This window comes from Hippocampus guttulatus, chromosome 14 (assembly GCF_054856545.1).
Source record: "Hippocampus guttulatus isolate MCC_2025c chromosome 14, RoL_Hgut_1.0, whole genome shotgun sequence".
Taxonomy (NCBI): domain Eukaryota; kingdom Metazoa; phylum Chordata; class Actinopteri; order Syngnathiformes; family Syngnathidae; genus Hippocampus; species Hippocampus guttulatus.
The window spans coordinates 6391703-6413361 of NC_141274.1; the positions used below are offsets into that span (position 1 = coordinate 6391703).

At 47.3% G+C, this 21659-nt stretch overlaps 3 protein-coding genes across 5 annotated transcripts; 1 reads left to right on the top strand and 2 right to left on the bottom strand.

Annotated features, from left to right (window-relative positions):
• Nucleotides 1–80: 80 nt before the first annotated feature.
• On the bottom strand, nucleotides 81–2857 carry LOC147194682 (dual specificity protein phosphatase 18). The gene is made up of 2 exons (XM_086129211.1): nucleotides 1824–2857; nucleotides 81–1225 (listed from the first exon to the last, which is right to left on the bottom strand). The coding sequence occupies exon 2, from the start codon at nucleotides 1219–1221 to the stop codon at nucleotides 568–570; it is 654 nt and encodes a 217-aa protein (XP_085985337.1). The 5' UTR covers nucleotides 1222–1225; nucleotides 1824–2857; the 3' UTR covers nucleotides 81–567.
• On the top strand, nucleotides 2826–5380 carry sft2d3 (SFT2 domain containing 3). Its single transcript, XM_086129210.1, has one exon. The coding sequence runs from the start codon at nucleotides 2903–2905 to the stop codon at nucleotides 3578–3580; it is 678 nt and encodes a 225-aa protein (XP_085985336.1). The 5' UTR covers nucleotides 2826–2902; the 3' UTR covers nucleotides 3581–5380.
• Nucleotides 4013–18086, bottom strand: wdr33 (WD repeat domain 33). Of its 3 annotated transcripts, none has more exons than XM_086129209.1 (21): nucleotides 17876–18086; nucleotides 16545–16767; nucleotides 12666–12734; nucleotides 12446–12550; nucleotides 12239–12334; nucleotides 11321–11472; nucleotides 9539–9636; nucleotides 8873–8999; nucleotides 8341–8495; nucleotides 8136–8214; nucleotides 7939–8049; nucleotides 7582–7676; nucleotides 7134–7220; nucleotides 6906–7042; nucleotides 6644–6799; nucleotides 6048–6575; nucleotides 5903–5960; nucleotides 4817–5108; nucleotides 4646–4752; nucleotides 4368–4547; nucleotides 4013–4267 (listed from the first exon to the last, which is right to left on the bottom strand). In XM_086129209.1, the coding sequence occupies exons 2-21, from the start codon at nucleotides 16746–16748 to the stop codon at nucleotides 4146–4148; spliced, it is 2958 nt and encodes a 985-aa protein (XP_085985335.1). In that variant the 5' UTR covers nucleotides 16749–16767; nucleotides 17876–18086; the 3' UTR covers nucleotides 4013–4145. The 3 variants fall into 3 exon arrangements, with proteins under 3 accessions (XP_085985335.1, XP_085985334.1, XP_085985333.1); XM_086129208.1 differs by having other exon boundaries at nucleotides 4625–4752; nucleotides 6048–6572; nucleotides 17876–18085; XM_086129207.1 differs by having other exon boundaries at nucleotides 4625–4752; nucleotides 17876–18085.
• Nucleotides 18087–21659: the final 3573 nt, after the last annotated feature.

Sequence of the window (21659 nt, forward strand, 5' to 3'; positions counted from 1 at the left end):
CATGTCATCATCTTCTGATGGACCAACATGACATCATCTTTTGATTGTAGTCACCTTTTTTTTATTTTCTCAACTCAACTGTATTTATAGAGCACTTTAAAACAACCATCGCTGTATACAAAGTGTTGTACATGGAGCAAATATCATATATACAACAATAAAACAACAAATTAATAACAAAGGCACTCGAAAGCACCAAACGGTAAGACTAAGGTATTGATGCAGAATCAACATTAGGCTCGGTATCATTTATAATATTTTTTTAATTGCGGAAAGAGGAGAAGCAGGTAATTATTGTTCTTACTGTAAAAAAAAAATATATATATATATATATATGCGGTATATATATAATTTTTTTTCAGTATGTAGAGAAAAATAGAATCACAAATTTATAGCGCATTTCATACAAAAAGTAATTCAATATGCTTCAAATACTGTAATTCAAAGCACATTTGAAAGCAGATTTAAAGGCAAAGTAAAGAAATCAAAATTATCTTACAAAAATGATGATTTCAGAAAACTTCGCCACCTTCGCCAAGTAATGTGGGAGGCGGGGGCAAGTGACGTCTAGCCAGGTGACTTGTTCAGTCGCTCAAGTGACGTCACAAACTGCAACCTGAGCAATTTGCTCGTCAACTTGCGCCGTGAAGTCCCGACGGGCGACCTGGGTGATCGGTGGTGTGACGTCACCACAGGCGACTGCTGGTGCGACTCGTCCGACCACCTGTAGCGCGACAAGGCGGAAGGCAAACGGGTTCCGGCGACGGGCAGCGCGGGCTCTATCCTGACCGTGTTGTCCCCGTACAGTCGCCTCTCATAGCTAAGCAGCTGCTCCCAGAATCCGATGTTAATGCTGACGCAGGGTCGGCTGTTGCGCACCCACAGGTGGGCCTGGCGCAGGGTGACCCCGCGGTACCTCATGAGGTAGGCCATGATCAGGGCGGGAGAGCGGCTCCTGCCCGCAGCACAGTACACCAGGGTGCCTCCCGTGCGGTTGCTGTGGATACGCCGGCCCACCGGATCAAAGTGGTCCCCCAGGCGAGCGTCTGGCAGGTCGCGGACCGCCACCCGCAGGACCTGCACGCCCGGGTAGGCGGGGCAAGGGTGGCTCAGCGTGGCGTTGACCATCAGGGTGATGCCTTCACGTGTCACCATGGCACCATTCAGGGCGGCGTCCGCCCCGCCCAGGAACAGGGTGGGTGTGATCTCGCACAAGGACATGCCACTGAAAAAGCAAAACTCATGTCACGCTCATGGGACGCTATAAGACCCTTCGAGGACTGTATCATGTGTACGCCACAATAAAAACATGTTTTCATCATCCTATTAGCATTAAAACCCGATCACATTGAAACATGGCAATAAAATACTACAATCATGGTTAATCGCATGACCGTAGCACGTTTGATCACTTTTTAATCATTATGGCATAATGGCATTAAAGCATGTTCATTGCATAACAATAGGATGATAACATGTTTACTGCAGGATAAAACGTTTTGTCATAATGATACGTTTGACAACTTTGGTACTGACCCACTGAGACGCGCACATTGAGTTTCAACAAAAATCAGCGAACAAACAAACAAATGGGCTCCTTAACTTCTTTTAAGGACAAGGCTGGAACTAGTGGACGCTGTAGCTCCGTCAAAAATGTGTTTGGCTGCAAATCAGCCCCTTCAGCATTTGATTTGATGATCCAAAATATATCCATAACTTATTTTCTTAACCAGCCTTTATACCTAAATGTCGGAGACATGCCTGTTTAACAACATACCGTAATTGTAACATATCCATATTCATTTTGTGTGTGCGTGCAGTACCTGCTCGACTTCGTGGTCTCTTGCTCTTGCTCTTGCTCTCTCTCAACCGCAGGCAGAGAAGAGAGTGTGACGGCAGGGTAAATTTAGACAGGACAGCTGGGCCTGAACTAGACACGTGACGTCACAGACTAACATTCATGAAATAAAGTGCAAAGATATTCCGAAGCTTGCTCATCACACTCATAACAAAGCAAGAGCAAGTCTAAAGTTCAAAAGGCATGTTTTGGGGATCTTCAATTGATAGATAAGGCCCTTTTATTTTCTTTTGTGTACTTTCTCACAGTCGACTCCGAACTGATTTGCTTTTGCTCGCTAACAGCCAGGTAGTCACTCTCACTTGATTATTTTCTGTATCGCCGCTAGATGCGGTAAATTGTGGTAGAAGCTGGTAGGAGAAACCTTGAAATGCAGAAGAGCAGAATAAGGTTGGCCAGGAAAGTGTATTCCGATCCGAGGCACTCTTTAGTCTTTACGCACCCCATTGGAAACGAAGGCCGGATCTGAAGCCCGCGGGAATTTGAGCGATGCGAACACGACGTCACGTCATTTAGCGGAGAAATTGGGCCTTTGGAGGACACAGTCTACGAATTTAAACTGTTCAAACATACTCAAAGACACTTCTGTTTAGTCACCAACTCAAGTTGTTTTTTTAGATTGAGGGACTGAAACCAAAATAGCCTTATAATAACCTCCGCCCCCCTCAAAAAAAACAAAAAAACTCTGAACTATCTCGGGACATTCACTACCTCTGCAAAAAGGGGCTAAATCCGATAGTTAGACGGATCATTCAATCATACGCCTGAAATTAAATTATTTATAAACATATTAGAATCAATATTTGGTTTGTATTTTCAGGGAAAAGGTGAGTTGGGCGATTATTTTTGGATGGTGACGATATCAAATATGAGATTGGAGAAGTTTTGGGTTTTTATCGTGTCGCGTTCTTTCATCCTGCAGGGGTCGCTACATCACCGACAAAGCCCGCGAAGAAGAAATGAGCGAGGAGACGGAAGCGGAAAACATCTTGCAATGCAATTAGCATAGTAGTAGAAGCGTTCGGACTCTTGAGTGTTGTCGTTATGGCAGAGTTGAACCGGCAGCTTCAGGAGTATTTGTCGCAGTCCAGAGGCAAGACCGCCCCCGCATCGTCGCATCCTGGATCCAGCACCGCGGTGGAGCTCGGCGACCCCGAGCCCGTTCCTGGGAGTTGGTTCGGACGCTGGTCCAGCCCGTGGTCCGGGGGAGACGGTTCCTCGACCTCGGCGGCTCCGAGCTCCGGCGGGAGTTGGCCGTGGTCGTCCGACCCGGACCCGTGCCTGCCGGGTGTGAGTCGTCGCCAGCGGCTAGCAATCTCCGGGATGTTTGCCGCCCTGTCAGCGCTGTGCTTCGGCCTGTCGGCTTTGTATGCGCCGCTGCTGCTGATCTACGCCCGCAAGTTCGCGCTACTCTGGTCGCTTGGCTCGGCCTTCGCCATTGCGGCCGTGGCTGTTCTGCGGGGACCCGGGAGACTCGCCGCCAGCCTGCCCGGCTCGCCCGGGGCCGCCGTGTACCTGTGTGCCCTCGTAGGGACGCTGTACGCCGCGATGACCCTTCACAGCACTGTGCTGACGGCTCTCGGGGCTGCCGCGCAGGTCGTCATCCTGGTTGGCTACGTGGTGTCGCTGCTCCCTGGAGGCACCGCGGGGATCCGATTCGTGGGCAGCGTGGCCGCGTCCACCATCAAAAGGACCGTGACTGGGAAAAGCATGGTGATCTGAGCGGAACCCGTCGGACCGGTAACCGACGACGTCACGACGTGCCAAGTGCCTTTTGCAGGGACAAAGCCAACTTGGACAAAAGGGACCCTTCACACTTCGCTTCACACTGGCGGCCTGGACAGTGACTTGGCCATTAAGGGACGAGATGAAATCACTGAAATAAATACAATTTACCACGTTCAAATGAAGCTCGGAGTCATTAAACGACCATTTAAGACTTTTGCTGTAAATCACCATATAGTTTTTTACATGTACAGTAGTGCTTAGGACCAAAAACCTCAGCCTGTCTATTTTTGGATTAGACTGTTTTCAGCTGAATAATTGATTCCCATTATAATTCCCATGGAAAAAGAAAACTGTCAACTGTGTTATTTGGCGGGGCAGATTTTCACAAGCCCAATTCACCTGAAATAACACAATCAAGTCATTGAGCAAGATTCAAAGCTTCCACGTCGGTGTTTATTGTCCAGTCAGTGAAAAGACAAAACATAGAAATTTCTTACAAAAAAAACCCAAAAACGACAAGAAAAAATTGGCAGCCGATGAAGTCCCATGATCATGTCGTCTAGCGGCCGCGGCCCCTTGGCGCGCTGCGCATGGGGGGCCCTCCTCTTCTGAGACTGGGCCCCCAGCCGCCCCGCGCTCCCCGCACAGGCGGGCCGTAGCCATCGTCCCGCTGAGGTCGACCTGTGGGCCGGCGGACACGCGGGCCTTGTTATTCTCTAAAACCTTATGACCCTCGATTTCAATTCAAGCGTTAGTCAAGCAAACGTCAATCAAAAGTGACCTGCGTCTATGCCCGGTCCATCTCGTTCTCTGAGGTCAGCCGTTCCTGGGCCGTCCTGCCAGGGTCTTTTCCGTGGTGGCAGCGACGCCATGTCCATCCCCTGCAGAGACATCGACCGCTCACGGCCTGCCGCGGACGCGCCATCGTGTATTGGGGGTCCGTCACGGTAGCCGTCATGACCTCAACACATCCCACAGCACAGTAAGCACACAAAGTCGGCAGGGACCCCGATAACCAAATCAAAAACGTGACCGTACTTCCTCGAGGCGGGGGCCCACCTCTGGGCCAACCCCTCAGGTCTTCGGGAGCGTCAAAGCCCTCATCCTGGGCTCCATACTCTTCAGGGTAGACTCGACCTCCGGGCCGTCCCGGACCTCCCCTGAACCTGAATCATTGACATTTTCAGCGCTTTGGGTTCCAATCCATAACAGAAAATTAGTGGGGCACACCTGTCATCTCGCCGGCCCCTGAAGTCTCCCGTGTCTCGGGGGGGCCGGTCTTCGGGACCCCAGTTGGCCGCCACCACCACGCCTCCTCGGGGACCCGCCCCGACTCTATGACCCGCCGCCCCCGGATAGACGGGTCCAGGTCTCCAGGCCTCCTCCCCTCGGCCGTGGAAGTCCTGGCCCCCGTCAAAGTCCTGCGGTTTATGCTGTCCATCCCCCCAGAAGTGCTCGTGCCCTACTGCACCGTGGCGATCCGAAGGTCCCATGTGGTGGTTGGAGGCCGGCCCCCGGGGGTCTGCGGAAGAGCAAGATGCAACATCAGCATCGTCACTCAGTATGCTTCTTGATGATTACAAAAAAAAAGCATGCAAGGTTTAAACTTGAGAGACATATTTTGATGGAGCGTGAAAAAGAATACGCAGCGACACCGCCGACGAGTCGCTGCATTCAACCGCCGACCACACCGGTTTGCGAGAGAGTCAAGTTAAGCCAGCAATCTTAACGCTTGCTCACACTGTGATGATTCGCGATGCCAACTTCAAAATAAAACCTTGACAAGTAACACGACATAGACGCCTTCACTGGTCTTTTATTCTGAAGTTAACCCTAACAAGCAATCATGTGACTGCTAGATTCCCTTTGACTTGACTTGAAGTGGACTCGCAGCCCTGCCCACTGTTACTGGACTGCAAAACGTTTGAAAGACAAATGCGCAAGGAGTTAATGGAATCTGGTGCACACGGGACTATTTTCACTACATCTGTGCACCTCTTGCAGGCACTCCCGATTATAATGGAAGTATCAACACATTTCAAGGTGAAAAGTTGCTATTTCCTTATCCAAGTGTCAGCAAGGATCAGGTTTTTTCCTCTCTGCTTCTTTTCATTCCAGTCGGGCATAATTATGAATACAAATGCCTGGCTTTTCTTCTGTGTAATCAAATAAAGTAGATGACATTACATTGATTGAAAACAAACGAACACAGATAAAGCCATTTTGCGCATGTCATGGATCTGAAAATGCTAAAATCCAGAGATTTTTTTTGTTTTTGTTTTGCAAGCCTCGACGAGCCCAAAGCACGCGGCTCACCTTTGTTGTTGGGGCCCTGCTGACTCCTCCCGTGCATGGGGGGCCCCGAAGTCGGAGCCTGTAAGCACCAAAGAGCATGGGGTCAGGTGGAACACGCCAGAGCAACACATCTCACGCGTGGCGACACGATGTGCCACTCGCTCACCTGATGCTGCATGTAGGGGGGCGCCTGCATGTTACTTGGCAGAGGCCCGTGCATCCCCCCCATCCCAAAGTTATTATGTGTCCTGGATGGGTGTCCCATCATCCCCCCCTGAGGTCCCATCATGTTTCCTTGAGATTGCGGCGGCATCATGCCTCCCTGAGGCAGAGGGCCCTGTAGGTCCCGTGGCCCCATCCCTCGAGCGGGGGGCCCCATCATGCCCCCGTGAGGGCCTGGCATTCCTCTGGTTCCGGGCCCCATGTTGTGAGGTCCTTGAGTGCTCATGTTCCTGGAAGTGGCGGGGTGTCTCTGCATGTCCGGCGGGCCCATCATGCCCTGCCCGTGCCCAGACGAAGCACCCATCTGAGCGGGAGACATGAAAGAGGGCCCTAAAGGTGGGGGGCCCATGTTGTTGGACTGCGGAGGACCAAAGTTCTGCTGCCCGGCGGGGCCTGAGAAGGGGGGCATGGGGCCCGATCCCTGCTGGGGGCCGTCCGAGCTCTTCTGGTTAATGCGCTCCATCTTCATCTGCTGCAAAAAGACGGGGGCCAATCAGTACACGGCACATGCACGCGCGCCCCGCCACCCACGTCACTCACCTCCAGCAGCTTGGGGTTGGTATACTGCAGCGCCGCCATTTCTTGCTCCAGCTCCACCTGACTTTTCTTCTTGCCGTCCACTTTGGGCTCCACCTTGCGTTCTTTGGGGCCGTCTCCAGAAGGGGGCATGGAAGGAACTTTATTTTCCGCCCAGGCCTGAGGAAAAGGGGCCGAGGTTTCCAGATTCAGAATATGGCAGCGATTAAACTGCGACCGACTGACCGGTGTGACCGAGATGTGCGATTGACAAGCACAAGCTGACCTGCTGGAACTGTGCTGGGATGGGTTTGGCGTAGGGGACTTTCTTCTGCGGGACCCTTTTGTTGTCCTTGCCCATCACCTCCTCCATACCCCAGTCAAGTCCGGGGATGGACATTTCCTCCGGCCCCGCCTCCTTGTCTGGACGCAATGCGGCGCGTTTGCTTTCTTTAATTTTTTGCTTTGCTTTGTTGAATACAAACACTTGACATATTCCACAAAGAGAACTTACGACTCTGCTCCTGCTCCATGGCGATCTTCAGCTGCTCGGGAATTCCCATTCCAGGGATGGCGGCCATGCTGTTTGGCTCCATGTCATCTGCCATCACCACACGGACACGCACATATGAGACCACCAGCTACACCACTGCTAACTACCGGTACTCATTTTTACAGCTCCGACTCATGATTATTTGAATAACCGATTATTCTTTCAATTTGGGGATGGTGCTAATCCACATGCTACATTAGCCACGTTAGCCAGAACACTAACAAGTGGTAGCCAGACCAGCAAACATGCTAAGAAACGTCCCCCCCCCCAACCCCCATCCATGCTGAGAAACAAGCAGCTTAGTCACAATGGTGAACAACGTTCTTCTTTGTCGGAGTTAACAAACGAGCGACTGGTTCCGTGTGCGCACGTGCGTGTGCCATCCACTTGGTGATGCTACATTACTGACCGTACTCCACACCGTCCTCCGACATGCCAGGTAGAAGATTGAGGTTGTAGCGGTCCCTCATTTTGTCGCCAGGACGATTCCTGGTCCAGAATTTGCTAACAAACACGGAGCACAGAATCACTTTCGGCCTGTGGTTGCACATGTGCAGTCAGCATGTTCGTTGTGGGTATGTTATGTTGTAGTCATGTGAGACTAGTGTAGTAGATTGCGGCCAGGTTGCACACATGAAACAATTGGCGAATTATATACATTACAGACAATCAAAAAAATGTGCACAAAATGCTAAATATCAGTTGTTCCACTTATGTAGTTTGTGTGTTGCAGCCATATAGTAAGCGTGTTGCAGTTAAGTGCTACCTGGTGTGGTCATTGGATCCCGAACAGAGGATGTGACCGAGTGGGTGCCAGGCCAAACTCCAAATCATCCCCTCGTGCGCCATCTCCATGCCTCCCACTTCCTTCTCCACCCTGAAACACGCACGCACGCATTCACAAAATGCATGTTGAGACTTTCACAATAAAAGCTGTCTGGGAATCCCTGGCATGTTCCCTACCCCGTGTTCCAGAAGAGCAAAGAACCATCGGAACCTCCGCTGGCAAACAGCCCTTCGTGGATGGGATGCCAGGCCACGGCTGAGGACGCGCAAGAAAAAGGCAAGCGTCAGTCTGCTTCATTGGCATTGTGATTGGGATTCTGTTAGGATGACGAGGCGGACTTTGGGGAAAGGTTTGCGACAGGTGATCTGTGCGTTAGCTCACCGGTGGCTTCCTTCTTGTGTCCTCGAAACACCTGCAGCTCGTCCTTCAGGTTGCGGATGTCAAAGAGTTTGCAGAGGTGGTCGCGCGACGCCGTCAGCAGCCAGTTGCCATTCGTGTTCCACTTCACCTCCATCACCGTGTTCTTGTGGGCGTGGCTGAGGGGGTCGAAGGTCACGCATTGCTCAATCACGCCAATAATGATTATGTACTACAAATAAAGCCTCTCTGTTCATCTATGTATGCCAGTGACCAGACTAAGAACCTTTGGAGAAAAAGCCAGTTGGGATGAGCTCATCAGTATCCCCCCCCTAATTACATCAGATACAAAAAAAAAGTCAAGCCTCGTGCGGTTCTGTGAAGACAGCACTTAGAGATTCTTTAAGTCTTGTGCGCAGGATTGGTCAATATTACACACTAACCATGGTGAGTTCAGGGAAAGAAAAAAAAAAAACGCCACCAATCATAGCAAAATAAACCATAACAGAACAAACTTGCGTAGTGTGCTGAACAGGAAGGCCCAGTTTTCACTCACAGGGTTGCCAGACTCTGCCCGGTCTTTGGGTCCCAGAATTTGATTGGCTGCTGACTGTCTTTGCTGCCGGACACCACCAGACCTTTAGTGGGGTGCCAGTCCACACACTTCACATCAGCACCGTGACCTGCGCACACACACACACACAGAAAACATTTCAATTTCATTCTTTGTGTTACGAGCAACATAAGTCTCTCCCATCCTGGTGGAGTTTTGTGCAATTTCAGTTGACTTTTTGGGGCAGGACAAGTTGAGTTGGAAGCCCTTGGAAAGTTTGGTCCGTATGAGCCTACTGGTGGAGATTTTGAATTGAAACTTGTCAGACAAAAAACTATTTTTTTAAAGTCCAGTTTCTTAAACTTTACTCTCTTTTGAAGCCATTTTTTGAGGACAAATTGATCTATTAGAGATATAACGCCCCAAAAAAATGGACCCTCCCACCACAGACACACACACACTTCGCCATACAGTGCCCATCAATTGATTTCACAATTTTTGCGACGTAGCACAGTAAAACCAAAAATGTCATTGCCATTGGCTTTTTCCATAAGTGGGGGAAACTAACTAGCTGGTCGAAGCATCACACAGGGTAAAAGGTAATAATTAAATAGAACCGAAAGCAAGGTGCAAGGGGATTGGGAGTGGGGTCGAGGGGGGGTCTACTACCTCGAAGGATACGCTCCTCATGGCATCGCTGGAAGTCCCAAATCCTAACAGTGCCGTCGTCCGAACAGGTGGCAAACTTACTATCAGTAGGCGAGAAACTAGAGAGGACACACAGGAAGTGACATGTCACACACAGGAAGTGACACGTCGCGGCGCGAGAGGACACCGGCCTCCACCACCAGGGTTGATGAATCGAGGACTGCTTGAGGGTTCAGAGTAACATGGCAGCAGAACATTGGTTTCCACGGTGACCACCACACGTCCACATGACAACACAACTCCAAATGTTATTTCGACTTTTATTGGCTTCAAATTCATCCCTGCATTTTCACGGGAGACTTTATTTTGGACTTTGAAACACCTTTGACAATGTTGTGAGGAAGCTGTCACTCAAAAGGTCCTAGATAAACTTGGGCATGCTGGCCTAGACTCAATATCTCCCCCTGCTGGACGTCAACTTTAACAAAACGTCCGCGCGGCGTCGGCACGTCTTTGAATAGTGGAGGGGGTGGGGTGGGGGGGAAATCAATCAATCATTACTCCAAAGTACAGGAGAGAGGAGAGAAGACCTCCACCAAGGCCTAACCATACACACGTAAGAAATGTGTATAAGAAATGTTTCACAATTTTCTCATCAGCTGCTTCTTGCGCAAACTTACAAAGACAACAACACATGTCAAGTCATCCTCATCAAGTCCCGCCGGGCTTTCCCACACTCACAACCTGTCTGTCACATTTCACACCTTCAGGAATAGCTCAAAGGTCAAGTCCAAGTTTAGTCGATCGTGCACATCTTTCTATTTTCCGAGCTGCTCACAAAGCATGATTTGAATCATCCGTTAAACGTTAATCCGTCCATTATTGAGTGCTTGATGAATCCGATTTGTTTTTCCTACACAAAGTAGCATTCCTTTTATTAGACAAAATCAAGACATGATTTGAAACTGAGCAGAGCAGAAAATGTAAAAACATACGACTTATTTAGTGGCTTGTGCGCCATGTTAAGTGGAGGCGGCGCTACACTGCACACAGGTTGGCCCCGAATTGGCTGCAGGCTACAAAGCACCAGCGGCGGGTGATCGCTTTTTGTGGTCTGCAATGAAAGACATTCATCGACAAATACAGATCACTGAGTTTTCCGCGGAAATCGGCCAATCACGATCGGTGGCCGATCAACCGGAGCACCGCTTGTGTCTAGGTTGAGAACTGAATTCACTTCTGGGTTGTCGGATCAGGTCTGATATCAAGGTTCAGGTCTGTGTTCGGGAATGAAATCAGGTCTAGGACTGAGTTCAAAGTTTAAGTCTCCATGAAAGCTTTCCGGCCCCAAGTTCAGGTCTAGGTTGAGGACCGTTTTTATGTAACAACTGAAACCAGGATTGTCCAATTTCTGAGTTTGTGTCTATGGTAGAGTTTGAGGACTGAGATCAGATACATGCTCAAGTCTGGGGTCTAGTTTTAGGACTGAGTTTCAGGATTAGGGCCGGAGTTCAAGACTAAGGACTCAGTTCAGGTCTGGGTTTAGAACTGTATTGGAGCACTGAAATGTGGAACAGGATGTAGGAATGAGTGAGTGACTTTGGCGTGGACTAGCTGGCTGGGAGAAAGTGCACGCCCTTGCAGCTAGGTGGCGGTCATACACAGGAAGTGTCAAATGTGATAAACTTTATTGATCGCTGACAGAGTGCCAGTCTGGCCTTTATTGACGCCACTTTATTAGCACACACATAAACAAGACATGAGAGAAGGTCAAGTAGGGAAAAGTGGAGATTGGGTGTAAACCTGGCTTCTCTAACGGCCTCCTTGTGCGCCTGGAACATCTTAACGTTGTTCATGTTGGACTGCCAGTACTTGACGTAGCCGCCGTGGTCCGCCGTTAGCATCCACATGTCGTTGTGGGACCACGTCATGGCGCGCACAGGACTGTCGTGGGCCTGAGGTCACAAAAACAACAAGTCCCGCAATGAGCCGACACAACAACAACTCAACAATTTGCGATTTAAAAAAAAATAAAAATAAAATAAAAAATAAACGGACCTACAGTGAACCCCCACGTGCTGGCAAATTCACAGATACCTCTGTTCATCACTAATTCACAAAGTTAGTTGAAGCTGCGATTTGAGATGCACATGAAGACCAGACTTGCTTGTGTCTTGACAAGTGCCCCCTCGACAGCTTTTTTTTTTTAGCTTTTACTTGAGAGTTTAAACATGAGCTGCGAGCGTTGAGTGGTGGCACTTTTCTCAACTCACTTCACAAATGCTCGTAGAACACATGAAGACTGACCACTGAACAATACTTGCTGGCATATATTCTTTATCCTCTGCAAGGAGTGAATATCAGTGTCGGTTGGAGAAACCAAGAGAGAAGCCAAGTCTCCAGTCCACTCTACATATGTTACATACAGTATGTTGGTATGTATATACTGAAAATAACGCTTATATCGCCCCCTGGTGGCCACGGTGCGCACACAAAAAATGAGCAGCACAACGTTTGTTCGAAACAAAAGTGTGGTTAACTGTTGGGTTCTTTTTAAATTCTATTGAATGATGTTATTGCAGTATGTTTTTCTCAAGTGACATATTAGGGAGTGCCACTTTTTGGGGGGGCTGGAACAGATAGTTGGTATTTCAACTTTGGGGGGGGGGAATGGGTTTATTGTAGTTTCGTCGTTCGACGAGCGCCAACTTGTGTGTTCACCTGGAGAATGGTCTCAAAGTTGAACGTCAGTCCGTTCCACAGCGTGAACTCCCCACTGGATGCTCCCGTCACCAGCCGACGCCCCTCGGGAGTCCACTGCATGTATCCACGCACACAAAACAAATCCAGGTCAAAATCCCCCCCCCTCCTCCATCGAGCGCCAATCTGACAGGCCGCACAAGAAGTAGCCACGTGTCACAAACTCACCCGGATGACAAAGACGGGGCATTTGACTTTGTTGGTGGATGTGCGCACAAACTTGGTGGTGACGGCATTCATGGGATTGTTCAGCATTCCGATAGGGGGGACCAACTGTGGGACACAAACGCACGTCAAGTCACGCTGCTTGAGAGAGGATGAGGAAGGAGACAAGGATGAGAGAAGAGAAGGAAAGAGTTTGCGAAGGAGGAGAGGAACCATGGCTCACGTCATTGTAGCATCCGGCATCGGGTTGGATGGCTCGCAGGTCGCGATGGTCTCGTTGCCACTGACGATTCTGTCCACAAAAACACGAGAGTTAACGACGAGGCTGACACCTCACAAAAGGGCCGCACTGATACATCGGCCGAAACATATTTATAAATGCCAATTCATTTTGACTTTCTCATCACGCAGTAAACAGAATGCTGTCCTTTGACCATTTGTCCAAAAGATGGCGCTCTGACACCATTCCCTCCAATCTGGTTTTAAGAGTGAGTTGCCTTGAACACCTTATTTCTCAGCTCATTTATGTTCTTCTCAGCGCTAGTTTAATGATAGAAAAATAAGTTCATATTCTCTGCTCATATCCTGCAGTCAGTCAGTCTGGCCTTGCGTCTGTTAGCCGCATTCGCCCACTAGCATTGGCCACACGCCGTTCACAGCACTCATTGTGAGCACATGAGGGCATGTCGTAGGCGATTTGCATACTGCAGGCACCGAACGTAATTATTGTTCCTCCTTGCCAAGTGACTGAGAGTGAATGAGGGAGTGAGATGTGGAACTTATGTTAAAAACACACGAGAGCTTTAAATAACGTCAGTTAGTGGAATTACTTTTTTGTGAACCCATTCGATGCTATCAAGTGTCTTTTCTTAATGATCCTACATGTGAATACGACAAGTGAACCATATCTGTCGGATAAAGTATTTTATTTATTATACAGTGTCGAACAAGCATTTTTTGAGCGGCCCGACCAAGTTGTGATGGCTCTGCCAGAAACGGCATTGGCCCTGGTTTATAAAAATACTTCCCAAAATTCCTAATTATCGACGTAGGCCTGCCTGTGAATGAAATACCGAAGCGTGTTGTCTCAGTGGCCAAAAGGCACGCAAGTACGGGCAATCAAGACAGCTGCCGTGTTACACAATGTGTCAGTGTAGTTAGTGTTTTTTTTTTTAGCATCCTTGTTAAGTGCCAGAGAATGATTTCAGGATGTTGTGGTGTCAATGTTGGTGGCAACAGTTTACGATGGCAATATAAAATTTGAACTGGGAACCCCCAGTCAGCAAAACAAGTCAAGTCAGTCGCTACGCCAACATGCGCTGCCAAGAAGAAATTCAAAATGAAACCATACTCAACCACTGATGTGCATGTATTTGGTACAGTGGTGTCTCAATACCAACATTTCGACTTGGGTACTTTACCCACATAAAATACCCCAATACTGCGTAAAAAACTTAAAATGCACATAAAAAGAAGTGTAATAATAATGGTCAGCGAAAAAACTTCAATCAATTATCATAATGGATAATTATGATGAAACAAAAAATACATTTAGGACATTTCAGAACAGTTGAAGAAAACTTTTAACACTACTAACTGTACAAAAGTCTTTACAAAATATTTCATTATTATTTCAGCCTTTGGGGAATACAAAATCCCATCGAATTTTCAACATCCCAACCACTAGATCGAAGGATGGAAGCCTTGTGATTTGGCGATGGTAAAGTCACATGATTTTTTAAAAAAGACCTCCTCCTTTTCATCAGGGACTACAAGTACACACCGTTTTCCAAGCGGAAAGAAACAAAACACCACCAACGCACAAGCTACTTCATGAATAGACACGGAACACACAATGAGAAATGCATCAAAAATGAAATGCATGTAACGCTTGTCACTTTGCCAGACGAACTGCTGCTGCTGTCTCCTGCGCTCAACGCCAAATGTCACAACTACTTGTTCAAGAGCAGTCGAGAGCTCTTACGCCCCCCCCCCCCCCATGTCACAACAACAGACAAACACAGGCTGCTTGAACTAACGCCACACAAATAATATGTTCTCATGTATTTTTACTGAACACGCCATGTAAACATTCACAGTGCATGGTGGACAAAATAAGTGAACCCTTGGATTTAATAACTGGTTGAACCTCCTTTGGCAGCAACACCTTCAACCAAATGTTCCCCGTAGTTGCAGATTAGACCTGCACAACTGTCAGGAGGAATTTTGGACCATTCCGCTTTACTTCTGTTCTTTGGGTCATCCCCCCCATCTTCTGTTGAGCTTCAATTGGTGGAGAGATGGCCTTATGTTCTACTGCAAAATGACTTGGTAAACTAAGGAACTAATTTTTCCTTTGATGATAGCAACCTGTCCAGGCCCTGAGGAAGCAAAGCAGCCCCAAACCATGTTACCCCCTGCACCATACTTCACAGGTGGGATGAGGTTGTGATTATTGGTGTACTGTGCCTTTTTTACTGCACAGTGTTGTGTATTCCTTCCAAACAACTCAACTTTGGTTTCATCCATTCACAGAATATTTTGCCAGTCGTGATGTTGAGCGTCCAGGTGATCTTTTCTAAACTTCAAACGTGCAGCAATGTTTTTTTCCGACAGCAGTGGCCTCCACCATGGTGTCCTCCCATGAACTCCATTTTTGTTCAGCGTTTTGCGTATTGTAGATTCGTCCACAGAGATATTGGCATGTGCCAGAGGTTTTTTTATGTAAGTGTTTAGCTGACACACTAGGATTCTTCTTCACCTCTCTGAGCATTCTGCGCTGTACTCTTGCAGTCATCGTTACAGGAGGGCTGCTCCTAGTTAGAATAGCAACAGTGCTGAACTTTTTCCATGTGTTGACAATTTGTTTCAATGTGGACTGATGGCTTTCAAGGCTTTCAGAGATACTTTTGTAACCCTTTCCAGCTTTATGCTTGTCAACAATCCTTAATCGTCTGTCTTTTGAGAGCTCTTTTGCGCACGGCGCGGTTCACATCAGATGATATGTCTTGAGAATAACAAACTCCAAACTGGTTTTTATCTGGCAGAGCAGCTTTTCCCAACATCTTCAATCTCATCTCACTGATTGGACTACAGGTTGCTGACTTTGGATTCCAATTAGCTCATTAGCCTAAGGGTTCACATGCTTTTTCTAGCAGGTGTTTGTGAATTGCTACGGCCCTCCTGGCAGCATTTTAGGCCGTTTTAACCAGAGTTTACGGATTCTACATACTTCCCCCGTTGACGCATGTATTACTGATATCGTGCTGTGCAAGGTAAACTACCTTGTTTCAAAGTTGAATGAAACTCAGTATTTCAGGGCGTCCTGAGCGTCTGAGGCAAATTTCGTGTTGTCCGGCTACTCTAACACGCTGGTTTCAAAGGACAAGTGAAAGGTTCTTGTAAAAATGTTAGCATCAATTTACAAGTCCATTTACTACTAATTCTGGAAATCCGACACTGCCAGACCCCCCAACTTTAAATCGAGTTATCTCTTGAGATGAAACAGTGTGGCGCAATTCTTGTTACTGTTGTACTCATTGGAAAGTATGTCTTTTTTTGATTATGCCAAAACCACATTTAAAAAAAATTGGGTCATTGTAACACATTATACTATGGCAGGTCACAAATACTCAGCTTCAAGTATCTGCTGGTTACATGACACGAGTAGTCAAAGTGTGAATAGCCCACTTTTGCTTCTCTCTCACACACACACACACCAAAAATATTTCCCCATTTTAAGATAACCAATGCTTGATAGTTGGAGACCCAATTCCCCATACTGTGTTTTACAACAGTAACTAACAGTATTTATCATTCCACATCTGCTCATAGATCGAACAGATATGCACGCAGTCTCCGTTGGCAGAATGCACCACGGGTGTCAATTCATGCTTCAGGGAATGGGAGTCAAGTGGTGGTTCCAGACCATCAGGCCACTGTTAATGTTATATAAGTTCTAAATTCATCAGCCAAGTAAGCAGGAGTCAGTATTTTTCCCTTCTAAATATCGGGGCTGCCACCAGCCCCCCCAAAAATCCATAACGGACAGGCCCTATGTCCCTAGTCAACAGGTGGTCACATGTGGGCCGTCTGTACCTACCTGCAGGTATCTGATGACAGAGGGGTTATAATCGATGGTCTTGCGGTTGACTGCCTTGCGCATACGCTTGCCGTCGAAGGTGAGCTGCTGCATTGCCTGCTGCTGAGCGAAGTCGGGCCGCTTGTAGAACACCTGCCGCGGCGCTTGGTGCTGGAAGCGCGGCATGTGGAAGAAGCGCTGCGGCGAGCTCACGTCAGTCGCCATGTCGACCTACCCAACGGACCTGCATCAAGAGGGAACGTTACCACACATCCATAAAAATTGCATGCAAAACTGTAAAAGACGCCTTTCCCAGTGTATTTGTGAAGACTGATATGCATGAACTATTCCATTGCCCTTACAAAGTTCCATTTTTGCGATTGCAGTAGTGTGGAGCAGGCAAGTGACAACTTTTCAACATTTGATATACCCCTTGGAATTCTGACCTGCGCGATCTTATTTTGAACCATTCGAGAAAGAGCTTCCCTGAGAAGCAAACAAGGCACGTGCACGTACCGATACCGGGTATTGTATAGAGCCGTAACTGGTTTTATTTCAATGTACTGGGTACTCATGAAGACTGCAGATGCCTGCAACTGACACTTAAGGAAAAATGTTTTTTCATCAATAAATCCGACTTGGATTAAGTCATCCTCGACAGGAACTCTGCTGGCGCCCGAAATGAACGTCACAACGATCCAAACGACATTTGTGAACGTCAGGTGGTCAAACAGGTGATCGGAATCCCTATTTGTGCTGCAGGTTGATGACGTCAGGTCTGAAGAATAATTAGCAAGATCGGATTCAAACCACCACCAGAGGAGTTGGACAATTTCAAAAACGACATCAACTCAACACAATTAATCGTTTAACCAATCGTGGTTGTCAATTAAATTGATGATCGATTAGTTGTTAAGTGATTGCACTTCTACGTCAAACACACTTGTAAACAGAGAAAACAGTGCATAAACGTCAGGATTCGCTTCACCGGTGACGCTAACATTCAACACGTTTAAGTAAAAGGACGATCAATTAAATGAATAAAATCCCACTTACATGCGTTGCTGTTGCTACAAATTGTTCGTGAGCCTCAATGATAGCATTGCGTCTCACCAGCTAGCTACTAGCTAAGGCGTTTAGCATGAGCGGCTCACTCGTGAAAACAAGCTCAGTGTGAGTAAAAGCGAACCGCTGCCGTCCAAAAGAGTGAAAGGCGTGTTGTGAACGATTAGCACCTGCTTCGGCTCCGACAGAATGAGAGCGAGTGCGTGTTTTCTAGGGCTTGTTTTGTCCCGTTTGCTAGCAACGTGGCTAACGGCGGCCCGCCGCCTCGAAGGCTACTCGCCACTCACCCGAAGTCTCCGCGGCAAGCTGAGCTCGCAGGCAAGCGAGCGGGCACCAGCAGCGGGCTACTCCCGCCGAGCTTCTCTCGCAACTCAACACCACAGATCCGAATCGAATGAGCCCACTCGGGGTCCACTTACTGCCGCTTTAGCCGGCAGCTAACACGAGCGGCAACGGCGGCGGCGCAAACATGGAGCGTGACGTCGTCGCGTCCATGCGTATGCCCCGCCCCCAGCCGAGCCCGCTACGTCCTTACGCACGATGTCGCCATCACGTCATGAAACCGCTTGAAGCAGACTGAGTGAAATCTGTCTTTAATTGTCAGTTAAAACAATTATCACTAATATCAATAATAATAATAGTAATGATAAGAAAGGTTTGTCACAAAACCCTCAAACAGAACCTGAATGTGTGACTCATTTGTTTTATTTCAGATTTGGAAAGTACTTGTAAAAAGATACGATGTACTGTGCAAAACAACACAAGAACACCGTCACTCATTTGGAATCCATCCATCCATCCATCCATCCAATTCTCTAATCCGTTTATCCTCTCAAGGGCCGCAGGTGTGCTGGAGCCTATCTCACCTGTCTTTGGGCAGTTTGAATTTAAGCAGATTATCATTTTAAATCTCGTAAATTAATCACATATTAAAACGTGAAGCTTTGATGAATATTCATCCAGAGGTTTACAAACACTTTTCCATGGATTTACGACCTGTGGGAGGAGCAAATGGATCGGATGCACAATGAGCTAGGGGGCGGCACATCGGCAGGGACCTTGATGGTCCTGAAGTTGCCTCCGGGGATGTAGACACGACCTGGATGCTTCCCTACCTTGCTGAGGTGTTCAGGGCAGGTTCCACCCGGGAGGAGGCCCCGAGGACGACTCAATGGCACAGGGATTCCCCCGGAAAAGTTGGATGGAGTGGCTACGGAAAAGGCAGTCGGGCTTCCCTGCCCCCGTAATTCGACCTCGTAAAGGTGTGAAAAATATATGGTTTTCAAACAATAACTCGGTCAACACCAAATTTGACTCAGATCATGTGTCCATTAATGTATTCACACTGATCCTTACTTTTTTTCTAATAGAGCAGGTTTTTGCGAGAGTTTCCCTTTTTTTATTTGGAAGTTTGACCGATAAAAGTGTGTGCAGCACAGATTTTACCATGCATTGTAATTCATACCTATGATGTTGGGGGGGGGGGGGTGAATCCACCTGTTCCTGTTTCTAACACTTCATTCATAAACATAAAAACAATGACCGCATTACATAAATTTTAATTGTTGTTGTTGTTATTATTATTATCCATCCATCCATCCATTTTCTGAACCGCTTGATCCTCACTAGGGTCGCGGGGGGTGCTGGAGCCTATCCCAGCTGTCTTCGGGCAGTAGGCGGGGGACACCCTGAATCGGTTGCCAGCCAATCGCAGGGCACACAGAGACAAACAACCATCCACGCTCACAATCACACCTAGGGACAATTTTAGAGAGTTCAATCCGCCTGCCACGCATGTTTTTGGAATGTGGGAGGAAACCGGAGTACCCGGAGAAAACCCACGCAGGCCCGGGGAGAACATGCAAACTCCACACAGGGAGGCCGGAGCTGGAATTGAACCCGGTACCTCTGCTTATTATTATTATTAGTAGTAGTAGTAGTTGTGGTATCAAAACCTGATATGCTGGAGGAGAAATGCGGGTAGCTCGGAATTGGGGGGAAAAAAATTAATCGAGAAAAAAATTACTTGCATTGCTGATTAAAAAAATGTCGTAAAAAGTTGTTGAGCAGTGTAATTGTCACGGAAATTAATCTAGCCTGTCCCTCTTTTTTTCCATTTTTCTTCTGAATTCATGAAAAAGAATTTCTTCTTCATGAATAGGAGAACAAAGATAAAACAGGTGTCATGGGCTACTGCTCAGACCAATTAAGTGAAATTGCATATTTGTTGTATCCCCGAATTACCACTCAATTCCTTAACTTAAAGTGAACACACACAAGCTGAGAGGAGCCGTGTCCTGTCCTGTTGGTTTTGTTTCTTCAGTCTTCAGCTGGAGAGTGGGTGTTTCCTCACGAGCCGCACCTGACACGGAACTGGTCTTGTAACCTACTGCCTTTAAAACGCCATGCCATGCACACTTCTTCCGTTGGAAAATTTGCCTTGCTCATGACTTGGTATCCAAGGGCTTGAATTCTCTAGACGCTTAATGTTCATCATGCCTTGTAGTTTCTCGCCTCGTATTTTCTTTGTTCCATGTGAGTCATGTTTTGGTTGATAATTATAGTCTTGGTTTGTGTTCTATGTGTTTTGAGTTTTCTTGTCCTTTTATGACAAGTAACTTTTATTTGTCCTTCACTTTGCATGGGTTTTTGGTTCATCGTGTGATTTCCCAGTTTCTTGTAACCGAGATCCTTTGTTGGACTTTGTCGTTCTTGCACTTTTTTATATTAATAAAACCTTTTGGTCAATCCTTACCTGAGTCTACGTTTGAAGAATCCAATTCTGTTTGGAGAACCCTGGACGACAATGACAACGGGGCCTCATCAGTCAAGAAAAGAACAAATCCCCGTTGTGGAAGCTTTTCCAGTTCATATCCAGCCAGGCAGTTGTCACTTGATGCTACCTGCCCTGTCGTCAATAATAGACACATTTTCACCTGTGACCATGAGACCCACTTACATTTTTCGATGAATGTAACAATATTGGACTAGTTGAGATTCATTTGGATGAGGTTCGCTCATGCGTGTGATCGCCAAGGAAATCCTGTCAATTTGAACTGGGTTCTGTAGCCGACTAAATGTACCACATATAAATGTGTGTGTGTGTGTTTTGACAGTATGCTGCAGTGTAATGGCAATGGGAGATGCAGACTCCAGGAAGACTTCTGTGCAGCGATGGCGTCAACCAAAGCTAATGGAGATCCGAATCAATTGAATAAAATGAAAATCCATTGAATATGATTTACTTTTGGATGTTGTGACATGGTGTTCCTAATGAAGTGACTGCTTAGTATTTCATATGTTGCACAATTTCCTGTTGCTATTTATCATTACATGTCGTTTGGAGATGAAAAACAAAAAGTTTTTACCCAGCAATTTTGTCACAAAGCTAAGGTGACATATAAAGAGTGACGTCAGCGGCGATGGGGGCCAATGGGCGAGCGGCTCTTTGATCGGGCGGCGGTTGGAGGGTCAGCCGTTGGACGCTCGGCGGCGGCGGCGGCGGACGGAGCGGCAACTTCAGTTGCAGTTTTGAGCTTTTGCGCCGCTTCCACATTGCGTAATGCCACTGCGATCGCTCGGAGCGGCTAACGAAAGCTTAGCTTAGATCGTTTGCGCAAAACTTAGCTTATCTTATTTTAGCTTAGCCTCCCGACTTTCAGGTGAGTTCAATCATCAAACATCCCCACGTCACTTCCTTGCTCCCGGCAATCAACTTCTTTGAACACTTTACAGAATGCAAATCAGTTGTCATCTTTTTTTCCTTCCAAAGTCTGATCTGCTTGTGATTATTAGCACGCTTTTACTGTCCAAAAAAAAACATATATGTGAAATATATGTCATATTATTTGCCTTTAATTGGGCCAGGTAATATGACAGTACTGCTTTTGCGCCATCTTGTGGCATTCGTAAGCAACCAAAAAGCCTATTTTGGGGGCCCAGTTGCCGATGACTAAATGAAGCTTCTCAACAAAAAATGAGCAGAAGTGGTTTCCTTGGCACCAAGATACCGCGACATGAATGATTAATGACAAATAGAAGACATCTGTATGTTAGCGTTTACATGGAAGT

Bases quoted from the DNA above. Each gene is read 5' to 3' on its own strand.
- sft2d3 (XM_086129210.1), top strand. From the start codon at position 2,903: ATGGCAGAGTTGAACCGGCAGCTTCAGGAGTATTTGTCGCAGTCCAGA.
- LOC147194682 (XM_086129211.1), bottom strand. From the start codon at position 1,221: ATGTCCTTGTGCGAGATCACACCCACCCTGTTCCTGGGCGGGGCGGAC.
- wdr33 (XM_086129207.1), bottom strand. From the start codon at position 16,748: ATGGCGACTGACGTGAGCTCGCCGCAGCGCTTCTTCCACATGCCGCGC. The intron at 12,551-12,665 runs GTGAGCCATGGT...TGTGTCCCACAG, and splicing joins ATGCCGGATGCTACAATGAC to TTGGTCCCCCCTATCGGAAT. The intron at 7,043-7,133 runs GTAAGTTCTCTT...CATTGCGTCCAG, and splicing joins CATGGAGCAGGAGCAGAGTC to ACAAGGAGGCGGGGCCGGAG.